A 24,886-nucleotide genomic window follows, 5' to 3' on the forward strand; every position below is an offset into this window, starting at 1 on the left:
GAAAAGTGATTTCTAAAAATTGTGAACCACAAAATATACCCCTTCCTTCCTGTGGAATTCTGGAAAGGAATTCCAGAAGCTAAAAAGTTTTTACTTCTGCATTAGCTCTGCTTACTGAAAACACTGCCAAAAACACGTGTGCCCTGACACTATACTTTGTTATTTATTTTCAGTATTCTTGTTCTCATTTCTTTCCTGATATTGATGTATGAAACGGCATCTAAACTACTTATTTTCTTCTCTTCCAGGCTGCTGAATCAGGAATAATAAAAGTGAAAACAATAGCTGCACGGAACACAGATATTTTGGCAGGTAATTATTTGCAAAGCAATACGAAAAATAAACTTGGGTTACACATCAAAATGTTAAAAAAGATGTCTTGGCTATGTGTAATAATCTTACATGTCTTTTTAGTGTGTGTTGTATCAGTGATGCTTTATTTTTGGGCACCTAGCAAAAAATCCAGTAGCATGAGAATTTTTTGATACTACTTCTGTTTCATGTTAGTGCTATAGTGATGCTGAGGAAGATCTCCATTTCAGTTGTGACTTTACAAAAGTAATCATCCACTTAGAAAATAACATGAAATACTTAAACTCCAAATTTTCAGTGTTTTATTCACTATGTTCACCACAGCTATTGAGTGCTCTGTGTGGAGTTCTGCAGGCTGATCCTCATTTGTGTGTGTCGTACGACAGCGTAGCCTTCGGAGACTTGTACCTGGCAGGCATAAATCCATCTTAATCTGAGATAAGGTCATTAAATTTAAGATCTATCATTGCATTGAGCGACAGCAGATATCTTGCGAGTTGCAACTTTGTAAGTGCTTGAAACAGTATCTCTGACTTTCTTCGGCTTTATTAAATAGTCTGTAAATTGATGGCTTCTTTCCAATTGCTGGTAAACCCTTTAGCCAGATTTGAATGTCCCTGTATTGATAATTGAGTATCTACCCCAGCTGTAGTCAAAACCCTTAAAATGCTTAATTACTTTGAAAGGTCCAAATGAAATAAGTGTCAAACTATTTCTGGTTTTGAGGTGTGTAAATCAGATTTCAGTAAGGAGGCACTTTCTAGAATGATTTAAAGTAGCACTCCTACCCCTCAATATTTCACTTTAATGCCTCTTTTTTTATTTGTTTATTTTCTTTGTTTTTACTGCTGTCATGAATGCTGACATAAGTGGGAAAACTATGCCAGGTAATGTCAGCTATATCAAAGTACACAAATGAACAAGAAAAATCTCTAGTTAGCCATTTGGGTAGCTGTCAACGTTCTTTAGCATATTACTGTGTAAAGAACTTTGTATTTTAGAAAGTAGTTTGTAATCTTGCAACGTTCTTTGGTTTCTAATCTTCATTTCAAAGTGAAGAGATTTGAAAGATCATTGATTTAGGGCATGGATAGGCAATCTTTACTTCTTTCCTTTTTGAGGGAACACATTTTGATAGTTTGGAAGGTTTAAACTAGAATGTTGTGAGTATTTATTTCATTTATTAAAAAAAAAGATTTGTTGCTATGAGGTTTGGAAAACCAGCAGGTTAAAAGTTATTTTGACTGGTTATCTTTGCTATTAGGATCATAGCTTCTTTCCCAGTAAGGAACTGCAGAACAGAGGGGAACATATATTTTACCTGCTCAATATCTAAACATAATATCATTAAAGCATCCCAATTCTTTAAGGACTCATTTTTTGAGGTGTCAGTTGTAACATAATCTTGTAGATAAGTTAGCGTCAAGATCTCTGTTGTCTCCTGTCTATTATTTAAATTGTTCTTGGAGGAATGTGTACCCATATATGTAAAGTATGTATACTTTAGTAGAAATAAAGCTGCAAAAGGGCTACTATAGTTTTGAAACCTAGTGAAGTAGATACTTTCTGGCTGCTAGAAGATTTGGGAACGTATGCTAGACATTCTAGTAATCCGAATATTTTCACCAGGATATGATTTTTCTTTAAATTTTCATGTAAACTGTTGTTTCAATAAAATAGCCAAGAACAACTTTCATATTGTTTTGAATAATCTGACCTGATGTTTTCTTGAAGCATTACACTGCGTAGGGTTATAATTTTTAGGATAATAGATGCAATCTTAAAATCTTAATTAAAATCTTAAAAATATCTAGTATGTCTGGTGCGATGTGTTTAACTTGCCAGAACTTTGAGGTCATGGATCTCAGTACTTTCTGTCCCTTGGAGAAGTTGAAAAGCGCGGTTTCAATGTCTTCTAAAGCAGTCTTTAGGTGTTTTAGAATTTATTTATGAGGATTTGAGTAATTCCAAAAGAGAAGTCAGCTTCAGCTTTGTATCACAGAGGATAAATGTGAGAAATTATTTCCACGTGACTCTGAGATGTGCAATTCATACTTTCAGAAGTTTGAATTTTTTAGAATTTCTTTTAAAAAATTACATTTGTAATCTTGCTGATGGAATGAAGGAGTAAGCTTTACTTTTCCCAAAACTTCTTTTTTAATGTGGTTCATTATGATAGGTTTCTTTTTTAATATAATCTTACATAATTTTGATAGCAAAACCGAAAGAGACCTGGATATAAGAAAATTCATGTGTATTTTAAGACTGAAGCTAACATAATGATTGGCGCCAAACCAAAACTGTGAAACATTAATTTTTGAGCTTCACAAAGTAAAAATCCTTGTACAGACCCTGCTGTGAGATTGTTTGAATAGATTATAGGAAGTATATTGTAAAAGGTTTAAATTTGTCTTGTTATTTATTAATTTTCATGATGTTTTTGCCATTTGGAATTTATCATGAGTTAAAGATAAATGTTTTGTGGTATATATTATTTAATTTTTCAAAAAAAAAAAACTTTGCTTTCTGCTTGATGGCTAGAGTTTAGTAGCAATTCAGAAATTTATATGACTAAAGAAGTATTTGTGCCCATGTTAAAAAGGAGCTCTCCTGGCTCTATTTGCCATGTGTTGTAGGTGTTCATAGACTATAAAGGCAGCTTACACATCTAGCTCACATGTAGACCCTGACAATTAGATGCCTAAATGAAATGTCTTATTTGGCAGTAAACTTCCATTTTTGGTGAAGTAGCCAGTGTTTCATTTTCATTTGAAAATCATGGAGTGTTTCATAAGGGAACGGTATTGGTGGGTATCATTAATACTGTATATTTTAATAGTAGGTATATTTGCTTCACAGTTAAGTTAAAAAACCCTGTTGAAATCGAAGCAGGTTATTAAACAGGCAGTGAACCTGCGTATTTATGCTGACGTTCTAAATGGTTTAGATTAGATATTTGATGCAAGGTCAGCCTGCCAGCTGCACTGGCTCTGAAGAGGCTGATGAAACTACAGGCTGTATGTGTGTTAATATCACCCTGTAAGAATGATTACTCTCAGAAAATTGGCATCTATAATTTACATTAGCCTATTCTTTTCATAGAAACTTGTTAGTCATGGCAGTTAGCGCTTCAGTTGAAAAAATCACTAAAATATATTTTTGTAGTTTTTACCCTGATGCTGCCTTTTTTTTTTTCCAAATTAGTTGTAGTGATAATTAATAATAAACCCTCTTGTGAGCCAAACTTCAAATTGCTCAATAGAAAAAATGAAATAGGTCATGTTTGCATTCTTATATGAATGCATTTTTTATATGTGTTTTTTTCTTTTTTTTGTGTTAAGATCTATGCTCTAAAAATGTGTGTGAAACTTTTTCATTAACACATTTCTCTTATTACACACAGACTAAAACATGGTGTATGACATTCAGTGTAGAGAACACACTGAACTTTCAGCTATGGGGAATTTTTAGTATCTGAAATGGCGATGAGCAGCTGAACTCTTAAGTTTGCATGAATCAACAACCACACCTGCAAACAGAAAAGCACTCATTGGTCAGAATCATGCTTTCCTTTCATCTTTCAGAAGTAATTTCTTCTTTTTTAACATTTTGAAGTTTATCTCACATTTCTAGAGTTACCTCCTTGGAGAAAAACTTTTTAAAACGACAGTGTGGAAAGTTGTATTCACTGTGAAACTTTTCTGAAAAAAACAAAACCACAACCAAACCAAACAAAATAAACAAACAAAAATAAAACCAAAACCAGACAAATTCATGAAACTTCTGTTTTTTTCCTGGCAAAGTGTCATTGTAAGAAGCCTCCCTTTCTCACTAAAACACCGGTTTAAAGATTCAGAGCCAGTTGTACGTACTCGGGGTACAAACAGTCCAGGCTGTTTCTCCTCCTGTTTTGTCAGTGGCTGTTTGCTATTCCTCTTGGTGCCATGTGCTTTGTCTCTCTGTGCCACACTGTTGCTTCTGGATTCAGTGCTGAGGTGAAGCAGAGCAGAAGGTGGCTACAGCTTGAGGCTGGTCACTGCTGCAAGGCTGGGTAACGTCCTGAGGTGGGCAGAACCTTACAGCTTCTTACTAACCAAATGGATTCTAAGTGGAGGCTTTGGACTTGGATAGAGAAAGTCACCTAAACATGTAAGGGAGAATGTGCTTGGGATTTGAGTCTCAGCCAGGGTAGTTGTGGAAGTGAGCTGTGGCAGCCCAGTGTCTGTCTTCACTTGGCTTTTCCCTGTGGTGCAAGAGTAAATCCCTGATTTACATGTCTGGAGATTGCATTTTGTTAATAGGTGTGATTATTAAATTTTGCATTGTATTCTTCAAAGTAATGAACGTTGACTCCTTCCATGTCTTTCTTTGAAAGCACTGAAAGAGAACAGCTCAGAGGTAGTTCAGCCTTTTCTAATGGGTTGTGGAACAAAGGAACCAAAGATCACTCAGCTGTGTCTAGCAGCCATACAGAGGCTCATGTCCCATGAAGTTGTTTCAGAGGTAAGATCAGTCTTTGTATAAATACATAAATATTTCAGTGTGAGAAATACAAGCTTCAAATGGAAGATGAATGCTTTTTTTTTTAGGAGGCTGTTTATATTATAATGGCAATTGCAAAATATTTTACTTGTATCTGTTTTTTTATAAAAGTAGTTTAAAGGAAAACCTTTCGTCCTTAAAAAAAAAAAAAAAGGGAGAAAAAAGAGATGAAGAAACATTAGTAGCTTCTAGAAGGAAATTCATGAAAATTCAAACCAGCTCATTTAGTTTGCATTCTTACACTGCAGGAACAGAACATGTAATGGTCCTTGATAAATAGAATTCTGAAAGTTGCTGCTGCAAAATATACTCCATGTAATAACATTAAGTATTTTGTTTTTCTTACATCTTACTTTTAAAAACAAGATAAAGTGGATGCACATTTCCTGCAATTGTAAATGTCATGATATATTATGGTATTGCATATATAGTGTGTTAAGAAGACGGTGAAAATAACACTGTTAAAATATATCTTCAGTTGTGCTTGCATAATGTAAAATTATACTGTGTTTTTTTCTGGTATGAATTAATTTTGAGGATAAAATATCTTTGGACTGTCTCTTCTATATTTCCAAGTAGAAGATGAAGTATGCACTCTAATTCATATTATACTTTAAGAGATTTGTGCTGTCAATTCTTTAAAAATGCTTTGGGAAGCTTGTGACAATGAAATTTGCTTTATGTTCTCAATGTAGTCCTGTGGTATAGATGAACAGGTAAATTTGGTTATGATAGGCGTTTATGACAGTGCTGCCCTTACACCTGTACACATGATATGCTAGTATGTAAACATCTCAATTGTTGGAAAAAAATTATTTCTTTGTAGGCTGCAGCAGGAAACATTATTAATATGCTTTGGCAACTGATGGAAAATAGTCTTGAAGAACTTAAATTGCTCCAGACAGTTCTTGTACTTTTAACAACCAACACAGTTGTGCATGATGAAGCACTGTCGAAGGTAAGACGTTGCTAGTGCCAACTATTGTACTTAAAATATCTAAGAGGAAAAACAGAGAAATTTTGCATATGAAGCGATTGGACATAATGGAAGAGAAGGGGGATTTCTTGATTCTGTTGTGTCCCTATCGTCTTGATATCTAGACTCTGAAACTAGGATTTCTTTTAGCTTCCTTTTCAATCTGTTTTTTAATTCCTCCACATTTCTGACTTAATGGGAACTTGAAATAAAAATGCTGGGCTAAGGTATATTCTTCTCATCTGCTAAATTCATCCTATGTATGTTTTTGAAGTCGAAGCACATAGCACAGTGTAAGCTCTCACTAATAAAACAAATATTAGAAAAACCAACTTGCCACCCTGCCTTAAACCTATTTCAGAAGCAGTCCAGTTATTACTCTTTCAGTCAGAACTGAAATAACTTTATTGCATAGTTTTAAACATGTACCATTTTGGATATTATGTTACAACTAAGACAAAAAGTAAGGATTCCGATCCACTTTATTCTTAAATTACTAGATACTTCTCTTTGAAGGAGCAACATTGTTTACCCATCTGTGATTTGTGAAGTTCTATTTAAAGTAAGTTCCTCTTCTAGATTACATTTTATATTTTTTTCTTTTTTACTTAAGAATTTTTTTTTTTTTTTAAACAAATCATTCTAAATTGCTGTCTTATGCTCTGCCTTCAGTGTAATATTAGAGCGAATTTTTTTTGCTTTTGAGAGAATAGAATTGAAGAATATTTTTGAAGGCGTTCTGTTCTGGTGTAAAGCTTTCAGGTTTTTTGCTTCTGATTTTAATGAGATAACTTCCTAGCTGGTTAAATGTGTGAATATTAAAATCATTATCAATTCACTTAGGGGAAGGAAGAAAATGAAAGGAAAAGAAAGCTAAAGTTACTAAGGTCTACTGAAACCAGGAAGATAATGGAAAATTTACAAAACCTATAAATGCCGGAATAGAAACTTGCTAAGTTTTGAATGGTTTGTCAGAAGGTTCTTTTTTTACTTGAATAGTCAAATTACGTCAAAGACTCTTCAGCACTTCCTTTTTTCTTTTGTTCCAAATAATGCTCATTTTTCCAAATGAGGTGCTATGTTCTTGGGCAGAAGCATGATTTTTGAAGAAAATGGCAGTACTTTCAGAAAGTGGGATTGTCAGTCATTAACTGGGTAGCAGGTGCTCTTTAACAACCTGCAGTGTTTTCATTTTATGAAGTTTGTATCTAGGCTTTAGCAGGCAATTGCTGTTTAAGTCCCCTGTACCTTTCCCTTCTGCAAATCATATATCACCTTCTCATCACCTCTCATTTATTCTTCCTCCCTTGCTGCCATATGCTCCCTTTCTCTCCTCTCCTCTTATTCTCAGGTTCTTGATATCTACATCCTTTTTCACTTAACGTTTTTCTGTGTCTTCCAAACACCTTTTTCAACATCATTTATTTGTTCTTCTCTCTAATGTCTAGAAACTTCCTCCTTTTGGACACCAGCCACAAGTGTACATGGGCACAGCAGTGTCAAATAAGTAGGGAAGGTCTTTCCCAGTATATGTCTCTCTTGTCTTGTGTTCTGATCCAGCAGCATGCTCAGCTAATACAATTACTGGAGAATCTAATTGCTAGGTTTTCCCCTAAAATTCTTTCAAGAAATATCTGAAAGTGTTTTGTTTCCATGTTGAAAAGTTGTTAGAGAAAATCAGTTTGAGCCAGCCATACATTGCATGTTCATGTTTCAGTTTGACTGATTTAAATTCAGAAAATTACTACTAAACCATCTTGAAAAGCCGCTTAATACAGGCACTGCTGTTAGATTGAGTAGCTGAGGCGAGCAGCTCTGGTGCTGGCACAGCCCATGGTGGAGCGCTCCAGCGTGGTGCATAGGGTTATTTCCTGAACAGGGGGAACCTCAGGGAAAACAGAGAGACACCAGGAGCCCCTAGCTCCCATGACAGTGGCTGGTGGGACCTGGGTGTAGCCAGCAGCAGAGGTGGCCAAGGCCCCCCACCTATAAAAGAAGCCCTTAGGGAGTGCTAGGGACCGGGCGCACCGTGAGCAGGGTGTGGCATGGCAGGCTCCATGGAAAGTCACACAGGAAGGGTGCTGAAGCTCTGCCAGCTCAACCAGGGAGCAATGGTATCCATCTGGCAGAAGCCCATGGCCTCCCTGATCTCTGCACCCACCATGACTGGTGCGACTGCCCAGACAGAGCTCCGGTGTGAACAGGCTACAGGGTGTGTTGCGCTTCTACACCAGTTTGGGATGGCAGCAGTGAGCACACTGTGGGAGGTGGGCCCGGGTAGAGGAACTCCTCTGCTTAGTGACAGAGCTCCAGGAGAAAGTGAGAAGTTTGAGGAGTACCAAAGAACGTGTGTGTGTGTGAGAGAGAGAGACTACTGGAATCCCCCTCTACTTTCCTTGGGACAGGCCCAACAGGCAGACAGGACACGTGACAGAGAGGATTCCTGATCCTCTCTCCACCTGGCTGAACACAGTGACTTAAGGGATTGGAGGCTATGATGACAAGTTCCTGCCCAGTGCAGCAGGCGTGTCCCCTCTGTGACTGCACCACCTTCCCAGGTACCCTTGTATAACAGATATGAAGCTCTGCAAGTGGAACTGAACAATGCAAAGGACGATGGTTCATCTAGCTTGGAGGTGTCACCAAGGTTAAGTTGGCCTGTGCCATACATCAAAACTGCTTTCATAAACTAAAACCAGACAGGTATCGCCACAGGAGACTGTTCTGAAGGGAGCAGAAAGCCCAATATGCAGACAGGACCTGCTTCTTAGGGAAGCCTGCTGCCTCCCTGGGGCTCAGCTTAATGATGTGAAGAGAAAGCTTCCTGCCTGGTACAGCCCTCAGATTACTATCCATTACTGTTTTTTCAGGTAAGCAGCAGTGAAATTGCAAGAAGAAATCTGAAGGCAATCAAGAGAGACTGCTGGTTAAGGAATTAGGAGCACAAGTAGTGCTTTCCTGTATCCTTCCAGTTGCAGGACCTGATGAGGGAAGAAACAGGAAGAGCCAGCAGATCAATGCCTGGCTGGTGCCACTGGAAGAACTTTAATTTTTTGGTTATGGAGCAGTTTATACAACACCAAGCCTGCTGGCAACAGATGGTGTACAGTTGTCTCAAAGGCAGAAAAGATCTTTGCATAGGAGTTAGCAGGGCTTACTTGAAGGAGCTTTAGACCATATTTGAAGAGGGAAGGGGATAAAACCAGGCTCACTAGAGAGAAGCTTGGGGGCTGCACGCCAGTGTTTGAGAGGCAGTGTGCTAGTTGAGGTCCTTTGGTCTGTTGCCTCAGTGGAGGCAGGGTATGGAGATTCTTTCAGCAGCAAAGATAGAAAAGTTATTGATGTGTTAGAAAGGATGGATGTGCCTGAGAATGGTCCTGTACGAATTAGGACTTCTCCCTCCAAAAAGGTGGTGGCATCAATATCCCAACTGAATTGCATCTTTGCAATGTATGCAGCATGGGCAACAAGCAGGCGGAGCTGGAAGTCATTGAGTAGCACGAAAACTATGATACAGTTGCCATCATGGAAACATGATGGGCTGACTCATACAACTGGAGTGCTGCAGTGCATGGCTCTAGAAAGGATAAGCAGGGGAAGAAAAGGCAGTGGGGTAGCCCTCTATATTAGGAGTGTTCTGGTTGGCTAGGGCTTAATGATGGTGATGATAGGTTTGAGTGTTTGTGGGTAAAAAACAGGGGGAAGGCCAGCAAGGCAGATGTCTCATGGTGAGAGTCTGTTATAAACCACCCAACCAGAATGAAGAGGAAGATGAAATATTCTACAAGCAGCTGGGAGAAGTCTCACAATCATGAGCCCTTGTTCTTGTGAGAGCCTTGACCTTTCCAGATGTCTGCTGGAAATGCAATAGGAAACAGTCTGGGAGATTCCTGGACCGTTTGGAAGATAAATTTCCTGCCGCAGCTGGTGAGTGAGCCAACTAGGGAAGGTGCCCCACTGGACTCGGTGGGTACAGCTACTTGGCACCCATCAGACTGCAGCTTGAGTACTGTGTCCAGTTTTGGGCACCGCAGGATGATAAGGACATGGAGGTGCTGGAGCAGGTACAGAGAGGGGCAGCGAGGCTGGTGAGAGGGCTGGAAAACATGCCTTATGAGGACTGGCTGAGGGAACTGGGGTCTGGAGACTCAGAGACTGAGAGGTGATCTAATTACTCTCTACGACTACCTGAAAGGAGGTTGTAGTGAGGCTGGGGTTGGTCTCTTCTCACAAATTACTGATGATAAGATGAGGGGAAGTGGCCTCAAATTGTGCCAGGAGAGGTGTTGATTAGATATTAGGAAGGATTTCTTCACTGAGAAAGTGGTTAGGCACTGGTACGGGCTGCTCAGGGAGGTGGTGGAGTCATCATCCCTGGAGGTGTTCAAAAAATGAGTAGATGTAGCGCTTGAGGCCATGGTCTAGTGGTTAGGGAAGTGTTGGGAGGAAGGTTGGACTTGGTGATCCTAGAGGTCCCTTCCAACCATAGTGATTCTATGACTTGGTGTTTGCAAACAGTGAAGGAATTGTGGATAATGTAGTGGTTGGACAATCTGCCCCTCTGGGCATAGCAATATCAAAGTGATAAGAGTTTTAAATTCTCAGAGAAGTAAGGAGGGAGATTAGCAGAGCTGCTGCCTTGGGCTTCCAGAGGGCAGACTTCAGCCGGTTTAGGAGGAGTCTAGGAAGACTGGACATTCTTCAAGAAGAAAATCTTTTAGGTGCAGAAGCAGGCCATCCCCATGTGCTGAAAGATGAGCTGGCAGGTAAGAAGAGTGACCCAGCTGACCACAGACTTTTGGCAGGAACTCAGGGGGGAATAAAAAAAAAAAAGAGTTTGTGACCTTTAGAAGAAGGGGCACGCCACTCAGGAGGACTACAAGGATGTCATGAAGTTACACAGGGAGAAAATTAGAAGGGCCAAAGTCCAGCTAGAACTTAATCTGGCTACTACCGTAAAACACAATTAAAAATGTTTCTATGAATACATAAGCAACAAAAGGAGGGCTAAGGAGAATCTCCATCCTTTATTTAATGTGGAAACACAGTGGCAAAGGATGAGGAAAAGGCTGAGGTACTGAATTACTTCTTTGCCTCAGTCATTAATATTAAGACCAGTTGTCCACTGAGTGCCTAGCCCCTGGAGCTGGATGACAGGGACAGGAAGCAGAAAGAAGCCCTCATAATTCAGGTAGAAATGGTCAGTGGCCTGCTACACCTCTTAGACGCACAGAGATCTATGGGGCTGGATGGGATCCATCCAAAGGTACTTAGGGAGCTGGTAGAAGTGCTCACCAAGCCACTTTTCATCATTTATCAGCAGTTGTGGCTAACTGGAGAGGTTCCAGTTGACTGGAAGTTAGCAAACATGACACCCATCTACAGGAAGAGCCAGAAGGAGGATCAAGGGAAACACAGACCTGACCTCAGTCAGTCAGCCAGACTGTCAGTCTGACCTCAGTGCTGGGGGAGGTTATGGAGCTTCTAGAGTGCCATCGTGCGGCACATACGGGACAACCAGGTGATCAGGTCCAGTCAGCATGAGTTTGAGAGGCAGGCCCTGCTTGACTAGCCTGATCTCCTTCCATGACAAGATGACCCACTTAGCAGACGAGGGAAAGGCTGTGGTTGCTGTCTACCTGGACTTTAGTAAAGCCTGTAACACTTTCCCACAGCATCCTCCTAGGGAAACTGGCTACTACCCATGGTTCAGTCAGGCATGCTCTTCATTGGGTAAAAAGCTAGCTGGATAGCCAGGCCCAGAGAGTAGTGGTGAATGGAGCTAAATCCAGTTGGAGGCTGGTCACAAGCAGTGTTCCCCAGGGCTCATTACTGGGGCTTGTTCTCATTAGTATCTTTACAGTGATCTGGATGAGGGGATGCAGTGTGCCCTCAGGAGTTTTGCAGGTAACACCAAGTTGGGTGGGAGCATAGATAAGCCTGAACCTAGGAAGGCTCAGCAGAAGGATCTGGACAGGCTGGATCAATGAGCTGAGACCAGTTGTATGAGGTTCAACAAGGCCAAGTGCCAGGTCCTCCTTTTGGGCCACAAGAACCCCATGCAGTGCTCCAGGCTTGGGGAAGAGTGGTTGGAAACCTGGCCAGCAGAAAAAGACCTTGAGGTGATGGTCGACAGCCAGCTGAATGTGAGCTGGCAGTGTGCCCTGGTGGCCAGGAAGGCTAACAGCATCCTTGCTCAGAAATAGCACAGCCAGCATGACTAGGGAAGTGATTGTCCCCCTATACTTGGCATTGGTGAAGCCACACCAAATACCATGTTCAGTTTTGGGCCCCTCAAAACAACAAGAACACTGAGGTGCTGGAGCATGTCCAAAGAAGGGCAATGAAGTTGGTGAAGGATCTAGGGAACAAGTCTTACAAGGAGCAGCTGAGGGAACTGGAGTTGTTTAGCCTGTAGAAAAGCCAGCCGAGGGGAGACCTTATCGCTCTCTACATCTTCTTGAAAGGTGGTTGTAGCAAGGTGGGGGTCAGACTGTTGTCACAAGTAACAAGTGATAGGACAAGAAGAAATGTCATCAGGGGAGTTTTAGGTTGGATATTAGGAAAAAATTCTTCACTGAAAGGGTTGTCAAGCATTGGAACAGGCTGCCCAGAAAGGAGGTGGAGTCACCATCCCTGGAGGTATTTAAAAGGCACATTAACATAGTGCTTAAGGACGTGGTTTAGGGGTGACCTGGCAGTGGTGGGTTAATGGTTAGTCCGGATGATCTTAAAGGTCTTTTCCAACCTAAACGACTCTCTGACTGACATAGAGAATCATGCAGTATCTTTTGAAAGTCCAGAGTGCACGACTGTGTTGTAAGATTTCATACTAACATGGGGATACCATCTGAGAAGAGGCCACAAATCATTTAAAAGAAGGAGAAGCGAAAGAAACGTCTGAATCTTGTGTGGCTCAGAGCATATAGCGCTATGGCTGGGTGTGGTTGAGGTCCATGCAGGTGCAAGAACACTGAATAAGGACAAGAGATCAAGAAATACAGGTTTCACTACACGTACAGATGTTAATTTTCAAAATTCATTATAAAGTAAGTATTGAACTGTGTGTTAGAGGTAGTACAAAATGCAATGGGAAACTATTTGGGGCACTGCCAGCACAACCATACATTAGAATAGGCACCTTGGAGAGGAATAATGGCAGCTGAGGCAACCCAGTTGTGAATGGCCTTTTAGCTTTGGAGCCAAGTGACCTTTCTGTGACTAACAGTATAATCCTCATGTCCTTTTGGCATTAATATTCATACGAGTTGTTTTATGTGGTTGATTACTATGTACTCTCAGTATGATGAGTGTAGTTTTATTGGCAGATCATAATGTCTTCAGTTAATACCACTTCCAGATTACCTTTGGGGAGGATTACTAAAGAGGTTTTTGGCTAACTTACTCTGGTTCTTCAAATTTAATATGATTAAACCAATTTTTTTTCAGGCAACCTTTTGACAAACTGTAGTGGAAAGCATTTCTCAGTCAGCTTTCTTAACTCTTAGCTAAAAGATGAAAATACATTGTAAAGTGGTTTTAATCTTTTTTTTTTTTCCTCCCCCAGGCAATTGTACTTTGTTTTCGATTGCACTTCACAAAAGACAATATCACCAATAACACTGCGGCAGCCACGGTGCGGCAGGTGGTTACTGTTGTGTTTGAGAGAGTGGTTGCTGAAGATGAACGATATAAAGGTGGGCATACTTCTTACTCTGCTTGCTTGTATTAACCTTTCTTTTTGAATGCATGTCAAATGTTTATCTTGCCAGATGAAGAAGTAGTGAAAAGTCTGTAAACATTATTAAAAGAAAAAAAAAACACAGGCATTAGTTTTTCCTGTCTTACATACGTTTGCTTGTATTCAAGGGAGATGAAGTCCTTAGCTATTGTATCAGTCCAAGTCAGTACAGCAGTATATAAAACCTGGATTTTTTTTCAAGCTGTGAGAATTGGACTTCAGGTTAGTATTGTGAAGGAATTTGAGGTGAGGATGTAATTTAAGGTGAAGGTAATTTAGATTATTGAGTGTAAAATACATGGCAGTAGTAGTTTTGAAGAGAGCATTTATTGGAAAGATGTGCTTGATATTGATGCTCTTTGGTACTTAGTCTGTTGTTTATTTCTGTAGACATAAGTGCAGAAGAATTCACTGGCCATTCTCTGAGAATCTTTTTGCAAGAACACTCTAACGTGTACTTTATTTTCAGCAGTTCCTTTGTTCACAAAACTGGTTTTGTTTTTACACAGATACTGTTGACCAGCCAGTTGCAGTTCAAGGAAATAGTAACAGAAGATCTGTCAGTACACTGAAGCCATGTGCTAAAGATGCTTATATGCTTTTTCAGGTAGTTGGGGAGCATATATTTATACATTTTCAGTTATGATTTGGTGCTTCTACATCTCTGTAAGAGATTTCAAAAATTTGCCCTTGGCATATTGACAAAGTCCTTAACCAGAGCCTCAGGCTTTCTTATGTGCATTTACTGTAATTGGCAATGGTATGCTGTGTCCCAGGGGCATGATTGGAAGATGAGGACAAAGTAGCCTAGGAAGATGTTCTACTGTAAATCTTAAATAATAGTTAAGTGTGCAGGTCTGCATTAAATTCAGGATTCTTTTCTTGTGTGAGCCAAACACTACTTCTATCATTCACTCTTGCTTCTTGTTCTTGATATTGTATTTTAAAGTCAAGTGTATAATGAAAAGTAGTAGTTCTATTCATCACACCAATAAAAAATTTCTTGACTTAGGAAATTCAATGGTCTTGAGATATTTTTGAGGGCGGGAATGAACACAATTGCTCCACGGATGCTAGCAAAGCTATTAAAATTTCTTTTTAAAAGTTTTCTGCTTGGTAACTTATGTAAAAGAAATATTTGAAGAAAAAATGTGTTGAAATTGGAAAACTACTCATTACAAAAGAGGGAGAGAGTGTGGATTTTATTGTAGATGCAGAAAACTTATGCCAGTACAGGACTGTGCAGAGAATATAAATGTTTCTGTGTTTCTTTTTAAGGATCTTTGTCAGTTAGTTAATGCTGATGCTCCTTACTGGCTTGTGGGTATGACAGAAATGACCCGGACCTTTGGCCTTGAGCTTCTTGAGTCAGTCCTCAATGACTTTCCACAAGTGTTTTTACAAGTGAGTAGTTCTTTAAGGGAAAATAGGAAGACGTCTGTTCACATGGGTAGTAAAATCTACACTTCATTAACTCCTCTTTAATTTAGCCTGAGTACTACTTCTTGAAAGACTTGTAGCTTTTACTTACTGAGTTTCTGTGATAGAAAAGTACTGTTTTCTTCTTGTGATACTGTGTTTTGCTTTTTGTTTTGCCATTTATATCTCCTCCAAAAATGCATTTTCTTATCTTGCATGATTTATGACAGCTTGTAACTGTGTGGCATTGTTACTTCTACAAAAACATGAACCTCACCCCACATGAAAAGCAGTATGAATCATGGCTATGAATTTTGTGGATCAACTGCATGTAAATGCACCATGATCCTACAGTAACATATTTTAGCAGACAGTAGCTAAATTAAAAAATTAAATACATGATAAATAATGTATTAGCAACCTATTTCAATTTGCAAAATACCGGAAGAGGGGTGTGTGGTATGATCCTGGCCGTGTCATTTCATAATTTTTTTTGGTACCTTTACAATGATGTCTACTGTGCTTTTTTTTAATTTCCTGAGTGTGTAATTTATACAGAGGCTTACTTGACTTCAGAGTGCTTGATAATAAATGTAAATAAGATGCATAATCAGAGCTACTAGTAACAATTAAAGAATACCTGCTTGTAATTTGTTCTGTGTTCTTTTTCAGCATCAGGAATTCAGTTTTCTTCTTAAAGAAAGGGTATGCCCTCTTGTTATAAAGCTCTTCTCCCCAAATATCAAATTCAGGCAAGGTTCCAGCACGTCATCATCTCCAGCACCCGTAGAAAAACCATACTTCCCCATCTGTATGCGTTTGCTGAGAGTAGTTTCTGTTTTGATAAAGCAGTTTTACAGTTTGTTGGTAAGAATATGTTTGAGTTTTCTTTATGCAGTTCTGTTTTTCCATGTATATGCCAGTACTGTGATCAGTAAAAGTATTAATTAGTTCTTGGGAACTGTTGATGTATACTGAGGGAAGAAAAGTCTAGATATTCTTTTCCTCTTGAGTGTATTTGTGTCTGTTTGTATTCTACATGTGACTTTTATTAAAGATAGGCTTGTATAAATTCTGAGAGTAGATTAGCTTTTGTCTTTCCTGTACTTAATTGCCTTTCAGTTAAGGTTTTTGGGAATCTTTTCATCTTCTTACAATGTTTACCTGGTTTAAATAATATTGTTTGCTGTGCCTTCTCAATACTTGCTAAGAGGCTTTTGACTTGTGTTACTAAAGCTGTTGACACAATATGCGTAAAACCCTATATGTTCAGCTGTTCTTACCTTCCAAGTTTTAGATATTTGCTAAAAAAAGTTTGTTTGTTTTTTCCCATTTCGTTTGTTTACTGTAGCACATGTAAGAACTCTAATGCAATGTCTATGAGGAATTTAACTCCTTCAGTACAATTGCATATGTGGCGTTAGCTTGGTAAAGATACTAGTAGGTATGGTTTTTATGTAATTTTAAGTAAATGCTTGCTGAAGGGGTTTTTTAGATCCTATGCAAGACTTGCTAGGATGGGACTCCTAAGATGAAACAGAAGGTTTAATGAGAAAGTATTTTGTAGGGGGCTTTTTCTTTTAATTTAATGGCTATAAACTGTATCTTTTAGGTAACAGAATGTGAAATCTTTCTGTCATTGCTGGTTAAGTTTCTGGATGCAGACAAACCACAGTGGCTAAGAGCAGTTGCAGTGGAATCTATTCACAGGCTTTGTGTACAACCTCAGCTGTTAAGGTATTAAAATACTGAATTTCACTTTTATGTAAAATTTAAGAAATCTATTTAGTTTTCTCTGATAGAAAATGCTTCCTAAAACATTGTAAATATGTAGAAACTTCAATGCAATGAGCTCTTCAGGAAAATTTTTTAAAAAGCATTAGGCAACGCTTATTTTCCAGAGAAGGGCTGAATTACAGTTGAGTATTCCAAAACCTTCTTTGTCTTATTAGTGTCAAAGGACCGTTTACCTAAAGCTAAATATTATTTATCTAACTATTTGTGATTCAAATATGCTTTTAGTCTACAGTTTGGATTATGGGAGTTACTAGTAAAATATGCTTTTAGTCCATAACTTGTCAAATACTTACTATATTTTATAAAATACTTTCCAGGTCCTTTTGTCAGTCATATGATATGAAGCAACATTCCACTAAAGTTTTCCGTGATATTGTGAATGCACTGGGGTCCTTCATCCAGTCGCTATTTCTTGTACCGAGCACAGGGAACACATCAGCAACACCAAACCAAACTGGTAAAGCCTTGTCCTTACTATCATTTTAATTTTCCATCGATTTGTTGTAATAATAAATTCTGATTTGGCTCAGTATATACTTTTGGCTTGGTAGAGTTCTGTGTTTCCGTGTTCACTGAGGTGAAGAGCTAGCTTGAGACAAACCAGTGTTTCTAGGTTTGGTGCAACGGGTGATTTTATCCACCTGTATTGTGGGGAGGATGTAACCCCCAGTCAGCAGAGCAGTACTCCTGCAGTTGTTTCTGCTTCTACAGCAGCCACTCTCCTTGACTCACAGCATTTCTGAGGGAAATTCTGAGGAAATTATTTCTAATTTCTGACTATAACAAGTTTGATTTCTGTCTCATTGTGAAGGGATGTAATTTATGGCAGTGTGCAGTTGAAGTAATAAGACAGTGTGTGTTTACTTCCTTCTGGGAGGCAATAGGTAAATTCTTCTGGATGTTCAGGGACAAAACTGGACTGAAGAAGCCAAGAAGTAGAAAGACCTGTTTTTTTACAGATGAACTTTGCTTTTTCTATAAGCTGAAAGCAGTCACTTACTGAAACTAATCTTGATTGTCTTTTCTTGCAGCCAGGGTTTTGTCATTTCACTAGGTATATTTTTATTTCTGTAAGAAATTATTCTCTTCTTAATACCTTTGCAGGTGTTTACATCTGAGTTAGGAGTCTCTGCTTCTTCCCATGCTTCTGGAGACAGAGGCCTCAGCAACAAACAACATAAAAATAATTTCTAAGGGTGTCTTTTGACATGCCTTCTTAAAAGACATAATAAACATAAGCTAAAGTATAATTATTATATATTGTATCTATTCTTAGTTAATCATTAAAGTGTCTGGTTGTAGACTCACACTTTCCAGGGTTCGCTCGTGAAGTCTCAATTCCAAGTAGATGTTAGAATTGATAACATGAAGAAGTTTGTGTCCATAGCTGCTGTTCAATAGCTGTCTGTATGGAAGCTGATAGAATACTTCTCTTAGTATTATTTCTGAGTTAGTTTAATCCACATAGGATAAATCAGAAAAGCACTTTTCTTTATGTAATATCTGCATATGAGAAGCCATTCTAAAGTGCTCATTCTCCTGAAAACTTTAATTTTGCCTCCATGTGAAAAGCCAGTGCAGTAGGGTCATGCCCTTTTTGTTTGTTTGTACCAGTTTTTCTCTGTCTTTTCGCTTCTGTCTGCTTGTTTCTCATGTCTGTTTCTCATGCATTTTTCTTTTTGCCTCTTGTCCTCCTATGGCCATGTCTAGCACCTAAAGAGCAGATCTAATGCAACCTTATTTTCAGACTGAGTCTTCTGTTTATAATGACAGTCCTACCACAACAGCCTTACACACCTGTGGCTGGCTTTTGAACCTCGGTTTTGCAACAAGGTTTCATAGGAGATATTGAAAGCTGTGTCTACCTGATTGATATAAAAATAGTTGCATGTGTCTGACTGCTAAGCAAGTCACAGAAAACAACACCAGTGTAACTGCTTGTTTTAGTGGCAGTGTCTGGTTAACCATTGCTGCTTAGCAGAATGATTTTGCTGTTTCAGTCTCTTAAGCCTTCCTCTGTTAAAACGTATATGTAGGCTTTTGTGTGTATTCATGTTGCCTAAATTAGCAGCTCAGTCTGTCAACATACTAGGAGTGAGCACAACAGAATGGCCGTTGTTACAGTGATGTATTAGGAGCTGTGAGTCGCCTTCTGGGGGACTCTGCCCTTCTGTCCCCATTGTCCACACAGACACTGTCTAAACTTGTGGTACCTACTCCTAGGAAGTATAGATCCCATTTTATATGTAGAAAGTCTATATATACAGAATTCCTTGTGCTTTTATTTGCTTTTTTTGGCTTGTTATATTGGAACCACAATTTGTCCTACTTCTAGCTGTTGGTTGGCATGTTGTCAGCTCTTCCCTGGTGTGGTTTGTTTTCTTTTGCCTTGTCATGGAACAGAGTCAAATGTTGCAGTTCCGTTTGAGTTTCTTCTTTTGGCTTTTGCACTTCTGAAACCTTTAATGTTTGTGACAGTCTTTGTTCTTGGAACGATTAACCTCTGTTTCCTACTACTGAGTTCTAGATGCAGCTATTTGCAACTAATCCTTAACTTTTACATATCTGTCTGACCCTTCACTAAAATATGTATTGTTTTATTGAGACCATGTAAGTTTAGTTAACTGACAGAATATTATGAATGCTCCTATACCTTTCACAGAAGCATTTAACTCTGACTGAAAATAAGGCAGTTGGTGTCAATCAACTGTGCCTTTTAAACCAATTACTTTGCACATAAGATCATAGTTTAGACAGCAGAGGGAGCTCAAAAATAATTTTTTTTTGTGTTAGTAGTTGGTTTTATTATCTAGCAGGTTATCTCAGATTAATCCATGTGTCTCAAAAATCAAATATAGAAAAAGGATGTTTGCAGTTCACTAAAATTAGATTATTAATACCATCACTTTGTTTTTCTGAACAGGAAGCAATGCTTTGGGGAACACTGGCTCAGCACAAACTAGCCCGGGAGTGCTTGGAATGGGAGGAGGTGCAACTGTATTACCTGCCTTTGAGTACAGAGGCACTTGGATACCTATTCTGAATGTAACAGTACAAGGCAGTGCTAAAGCTACCTAGTGAGTAACTCTTATCTTTTTGAAAATGTATATGCCAAATACTTTTTAATTCTAGCATGATCACCGGGGGTCAATCTGTTCCAAATTGGAAATTACTTGTACAACTCAGGAAATTCTGTTGTGCTGATAGTGAGTTAAATCAGCAAATAGCCTGGACCTCAACACTTTTTAAGGCAGAAACTCCTTTATCTGTCTTTGAGGTGCAGAAGGGTAAATTCAACTTCAGATTTCAGTAGTCTAACAACTATGTGTTGACTTGACTCTTTGTTCCAGCAGTGGCCATGAGTGTCATTTTACGTTACCCTACTGTTCTTAGGAAACACAAATTTTTAACAAAAAAAAAGATTAAAGCTAGTTAGTACTTTTAGCAACTCCTTACAGCTTCCTGCTTTTCTTCCTTTCCTTTTTTTCTTACTTTCTGTTCTTTACTGGCTCAAGAACATTGCAGTGACTATCATAGTCTTCTGAGCTGCTCTGGACATACTTGTGTCTTACATTTTGGAACCCTCCAGTGACTCCACGATTCCTTCCGGTGAATTTGTGCATTTGTTTTTAGTTCTGTGTAATGTTATGGAATTGTGACTAGCATGTCTTGTCAGCAGTTTTTCTCCTATCTTGTATTTTTGTACGTAGGCCCTGTGTGTAAGGAGAAGACTAACTGTAACTGTAGATCTGGGACACATCCCAGCACTGATTCTCTCCTACTGCTGCCATTAGATTTTCATACAATGGCCACATCTCACAGAATCGTTGAATTATAGAATAGTTCGGGTTGGAACATCTAGTTCCAATACCCCTGCCATGAGCAGGAACAACAAATCTTATACTTTTACATGGTGATGTAATTTGGGATATGAATTGTGAATAGAGGTAGGAGAGGTCTTTTTGCCAGTGTGGACCTGTCTCTTACTGGACCACTACTCCTTGTCTTCCTCTTTATGTGAGAAATAAGTATTTTTAAGAGTTACTTGGAGACTATTCAAGATTTTTCGTGGCTATTCCTGTATAACTGTAACAATTAATTTATTCATTAGTTTCCTTTCTCATCTTTGAAGGCAAGAGTACATTCTTCTCCCAAATTACTGATGATAGGATAAGAGGGAAATGGCCTTGAGTTGCACCAGGGGAGGTTTTGACTGGATATTAGGAAGAATTTCTTCACTGAGAGTGTGGTTAGGCACTGAAGTGGGCTGCCCAAGGAGGTGGTGGAGTCGTCATCCTTGGAGGCTTTCAAAAAATGAGTAGATGTAGCACTTGAGGCCATGGTCCAGTGGTTAGGGAAATGTTGGGACGTAGGTTGGACTTGATAGTCCTGGAGGTCCTTTCCACCCATGATGATTCTATGATTCTACGTGATCTCTACCTCACAGGTACATTGTAATATAAAACCCATTAATAATTTTAATTAGAGCCATATCTATATAAATACACACTTATTTGTAAATTGAAATGTTTGAACCCCGAGCCCCGAATTAAGGTTGACATATGGGTGATTCCCACAGCCCTTCATAAAGAGGTGGTGAGTTTGCCTTATAGCTTCCCCCCAGGGTGCGGCCGGCCCTGCAGGGAGAGCCAGAAGGGAAATGAGCCCCAGGGGTCCTGCATTGAGTTGACAAAGGTCAGGTGTCTGCTTGGGGATAAAAGCTGGGACCACTTGCAGGCAGTCAGGAGTGTCTGCCTGTGGAGTGCACTCCCCAGAGCTTCCTGGTTCAGGGAAGACCTCCTGACTCTCCTTGGAGCTGGGCCCCAGTCTGCTTAAGACCTTTGTGAATGCGGGCGGATTGGGTGAGAGTTGCCATGTGGGCACCTTCTTCTTATGTGCTTAGCCTGCTGGTTTGGCTGTTTCCTATGCCAACTGTGGGCAACCTCGGGTCTCTGTTTGTACCACCTGTTGTGGGCCGAGTCACATCTTTTGTGGGATCGTTGGGCGTGGTGTCGATCATGTACGGAGCTAGTTGACCTGTTTGTACCCCCGGCGGTCATTCATATAGTAACATTTTTGTCTACAATACAGTCTGTGTATTGGTTCATCTTCCTGCTGGTGCTATCATTTTTGTTGGGCCTGGTCATTGCCTGAACATAGATAGAGGTTGAAATGTTGGCCATTTGATTGACCTAGTCTGCGTATGTCCCCAGATATCAAAGGGAGCCATCTTCAGGAAATGACAGGTAATAACTGAAGTGTTACATGTTTGGGAGAACGAAAATATTCTGTGCAGAAAAGAGTGGTCAGGCTACAGTGTGGAAGTGTCTTTGGTATATTGTAGCTGAAATGTCTGGTCTTTTTAAGAGTAGTTTGTAAAGAAATACAGCTTTGGGGTAGCAGGTGGGTTTTGTAACATACTGTCTCTCCATGTGTAGATGTTGCTGCTGGGGCAGCCACAATCTGTTTCCTCTTGAACTTAAAACTCCACATTTCTTGATTTTTAAGGTAAAATATGAAGAAAAGTGGCAATGAGGCTGCAGTTCCAGCATAGTGATGTTTTGATTGTGTGGTTTTCAGCGGTGAATCATGCAGACGTTTCTTCTTTGTACGAATAACTTCCATCGTTTACCTGTGCATGTAGGTGGTGAATATGTGGTCATATATTATCTAGCTAGGACAGGCCTTTCTGGTCATATGGACTCAAAGATCATGACAGTGGAATGTCAGACGTGTTCTGAATTTCTTATAGCTATGGTCACACTATCGTAATTTTCTGATTTCCTCTGTTGTTTCTATGTATTTGTGTTTTTCTGAATAGTTACTGTTGAAGTGGCTTTAAGTATAATAATACTAAAAGAATAATTCATTCAGTGCTGTTTGCTTATATGTGATATTTTTTAACAAATATTTATTTGCAGATCTAAATACTGTACTTGGTGTTTGTGACTTTCTGTTTGCTGGAAGTTATTTAGTGACTTGTGTACTCTTTTAGTTAATCAAGAAGTTCTTGAGTGGCTATAAATCTTGAAGGATGGTATTTGGCTCCGGTTTCTACTTAACATTCATTTGGAATCTTCTCTTTTTATTACCGTTTTTAATTACACTGATGCAGTTACATACTTACCCTGCTTTCAATTTTTTAGTTTGGAAATGCTGGACAAAGTAGAGCCACCTACAATTCCTGAAGGCTACGCCATGTCGGTGGCGTTTCACTGTTTACTGGATCTTGTGCGTGGGATCACCACCATGATTGAAGGCGAGCTGGGAGAGGCAGAAACCGGCAGTCAAACCACGGCAGAGACAGCTTCCTTACCAGCACCCTCTTCAGAGCAGCAGGACTTGCAGTCTGCGTCTGACCAGTCAGAGAAAGAGCCAGGTACTGGGAAATGCACACGCCTTACAGAATACTGCAGTTCTGCAGAAAGCGGGATTAAAATGGTCTGTGCTTTGGTGCCTAAGTTTATTGTTTTTAAATTAGTAAAGTGGGTTTTTTGTAATGGCCCCGGCCCCGGGTTGCCAAACTCTCTGTGGGGCTCCTGGTGGCCCTGGCCCAGCTCTGGTGCCTGGCGTGGCAGTGACAGGGAGGACGGGTTGGACACGGCTGTATGTTTCTTAGACCTGTGTTTTTTTCCCTACTAAAGAAAAGCAAAAATTTCTTTAGAAGAATTTGTATTTTTTTAGAGAATTACAAATACCAGGGGAGAGTATTTTTCCTTTGCTGCAAAAGCTCATTGAGTGTCCTGTCCCAAGTTTATGCACTTCTGAATGTTTATTTTTACAGACAAAGTTTTAAAATAGTTATATAGATCTTTGTAAGATTCTTTTGGGATGTAGTTTAGAATAAGCATTGCCTTTGGTGCCTTTTTTACTTTAACAAGGTTACTTCAAATGTGACTGTTTTAATGGTACTGGTGTGAGTGTGTTTGTCTTATACATGTGTCTGTGTAAACATATGTACAAGACTACACTTTAAAAGATGGAGTAGCAAGCATTGTGTTTGTGATATAATTGAAAGTTATTAAGTAAATATTGCATTGCTACTTCAAACAAGTATATCTATTTCTTTGAAGTTAGCAGAGCTGTCTGGGAAGAAATGGTGAATGCTTGTTGGTGTGGTCTTCTGGCTGCTTTATCCCTCCTACTTGATGCAAGGTATTTGGTCTATAATTTCTCTTGATTTTTCAAAATGACATTCCCAGCTATGTTTGGAACTGATTTTTGATACTAGTCAAATTGGCAGTTGCGTGAGAGAGCGCAGTTAATGGCAGACAAGTTTGGGGGTTAGTTATGGCTAGACTGAGTGACATCTGTTAAGAGTAAACAACACAGAAGTCTAGCATCAGCTTTTAATGTATTTCAATATAGGCCAATTAATTATCTTGTCAAAGGCTTGCATTTAAACTGTTTTTATTCCTTTTTACTTTGACTAAATGTTTCAACACATTGAAGTGTTTCCACCTATGTTCTGATTACTGTTGATAAGAGGCTAAATAATGTCTCTCTAACTGTTAGTACTATGCAGTCTTTGAACTTTGCTAGGTAATAACTTTGGTAACTTAACTGTCGCTTTCAAAGCATCTTTTTTTATCAGACACTATTTTCTGTGGGTGTTGACAAACACCATTAACATTAAGTACCTACTCATTGTCTCCTTTGCCAAGTCATTCAGTACTGAAGAGCAATCTTATTGGAAATGGTTCTGAAGAATTTTGTGGATTGTTTATGCTTGTTCTTCAGTAATTATAGTCTTGACAGGTTTAAAGTATAAGTTCTCATTGCTTTCACTTTTGGTTAGCTGCCTACTTCTGTGCCATGGATTAATTCTTACTAAATGACGTGTACATTTTAGCACTGATGAAGCTGCCACTGAAAATATTTTAAAAGCAGAATTGACCATGGCTGCACTTTGTGGAAGATTGGGTCTTGTAACATCAAGAGATGCCTTTATTACTGCCATTTGCAAAGGCTCCTTGCCTCCTCACTATGCCCTTACCGTGCTAAACAGCACAACTGCAGCTCTATCCAGCAAATGTAAGTACATAGGTTTGCCTTAATTTTTTTTCCAGCTACTGTCTTCTAAACCCAGATTTTCTCAG

General features: G+C 39.2%; 1 protein-coding gene across 3 annotated transcripts in view; it reads left to right on the forward strand.

Annotated features, from left to right (window-relative positions):
• The first annotated feature begins 251 nt into the window (after positions 1 to 251).
• Positions 252 to 24,886, forward strand: part of MON2 (MON2 homolog (S. cerevisiae)) — a 60,031-nt gene continuing 35,396 nt past the window's right edge. For 2 of the 3 annotated variants that reach the window (XM_008942612.1, XM_008942613.1), the window contains exons 1-13: positions 252 to 312; positions 4,688 to 4,815; positions 5,681 to 5,812; positions 13,398 to 13,527; positions 14,081 to 14,178; positions 14,850 to 14,975; positions 15,663 to 15,857; positions 16,603 to 16,727; positions 17,105 to 17,244; positions 19,711 to 19,864; positions 22,934 to 23,166; positions 23,861 to 23,942; positions 24,640 to 24,821. In XM_008942612.1, the coding sequence (XP_008940860.1) occupies positions 4,729 to 4,815; positions 5,681 to 5,812; positions 13,398 to 13,527; positions 14,081 to 14,178; positions 14,850 to 14,975; positions 15,663 to 15,857; positions 16,603 to 16,727; positions 17,105 to 17,244; positions 19,711 to 19,864; positions 22,934 to 23,166; positions 23,861 to 23,942; positions 24,640 to 24,821 (1,684 nt within the window). In that variant the 5' untranslated portion in view covers positions 252 to 312; positions 4,688 to 4,728. The remainder of the gene's footprint in view (positions 313 to 4,687; positions 4,816 to 5,680; positions 5,813 to 13,397; positions 13,528 to 14,080; positions 14,179 to 14,849; positions 14,976 to 15,662; positions 15,858 to 16,602; positions 16,728 to 17,104; positions 17,245 to 19,710; positions 19,865 to 22,933; positions 23,167 to 23,860; positions 23,943 to 24,639; positions 24,822 to 24,886) is intronic. The other variant, XM_008942614.1, reaches the window with a different exon arrangement.

This window comes from Merops nubicus, unplaced genomic scaffold (assembly GCF_000691845.1).
Source record: "Merops nubicus isolate BGI_N331 unplaced genomic scaffold, ASM69184v1 scaffold13696, whole genome shotgun sequence".
Classification (NCBI taxonomy): domain Eukaryota; kingdom Metazoa; phylum Chordata; class Aves; order Coraciiformes; family Meropidae; genus Merops; species Merops nubicus.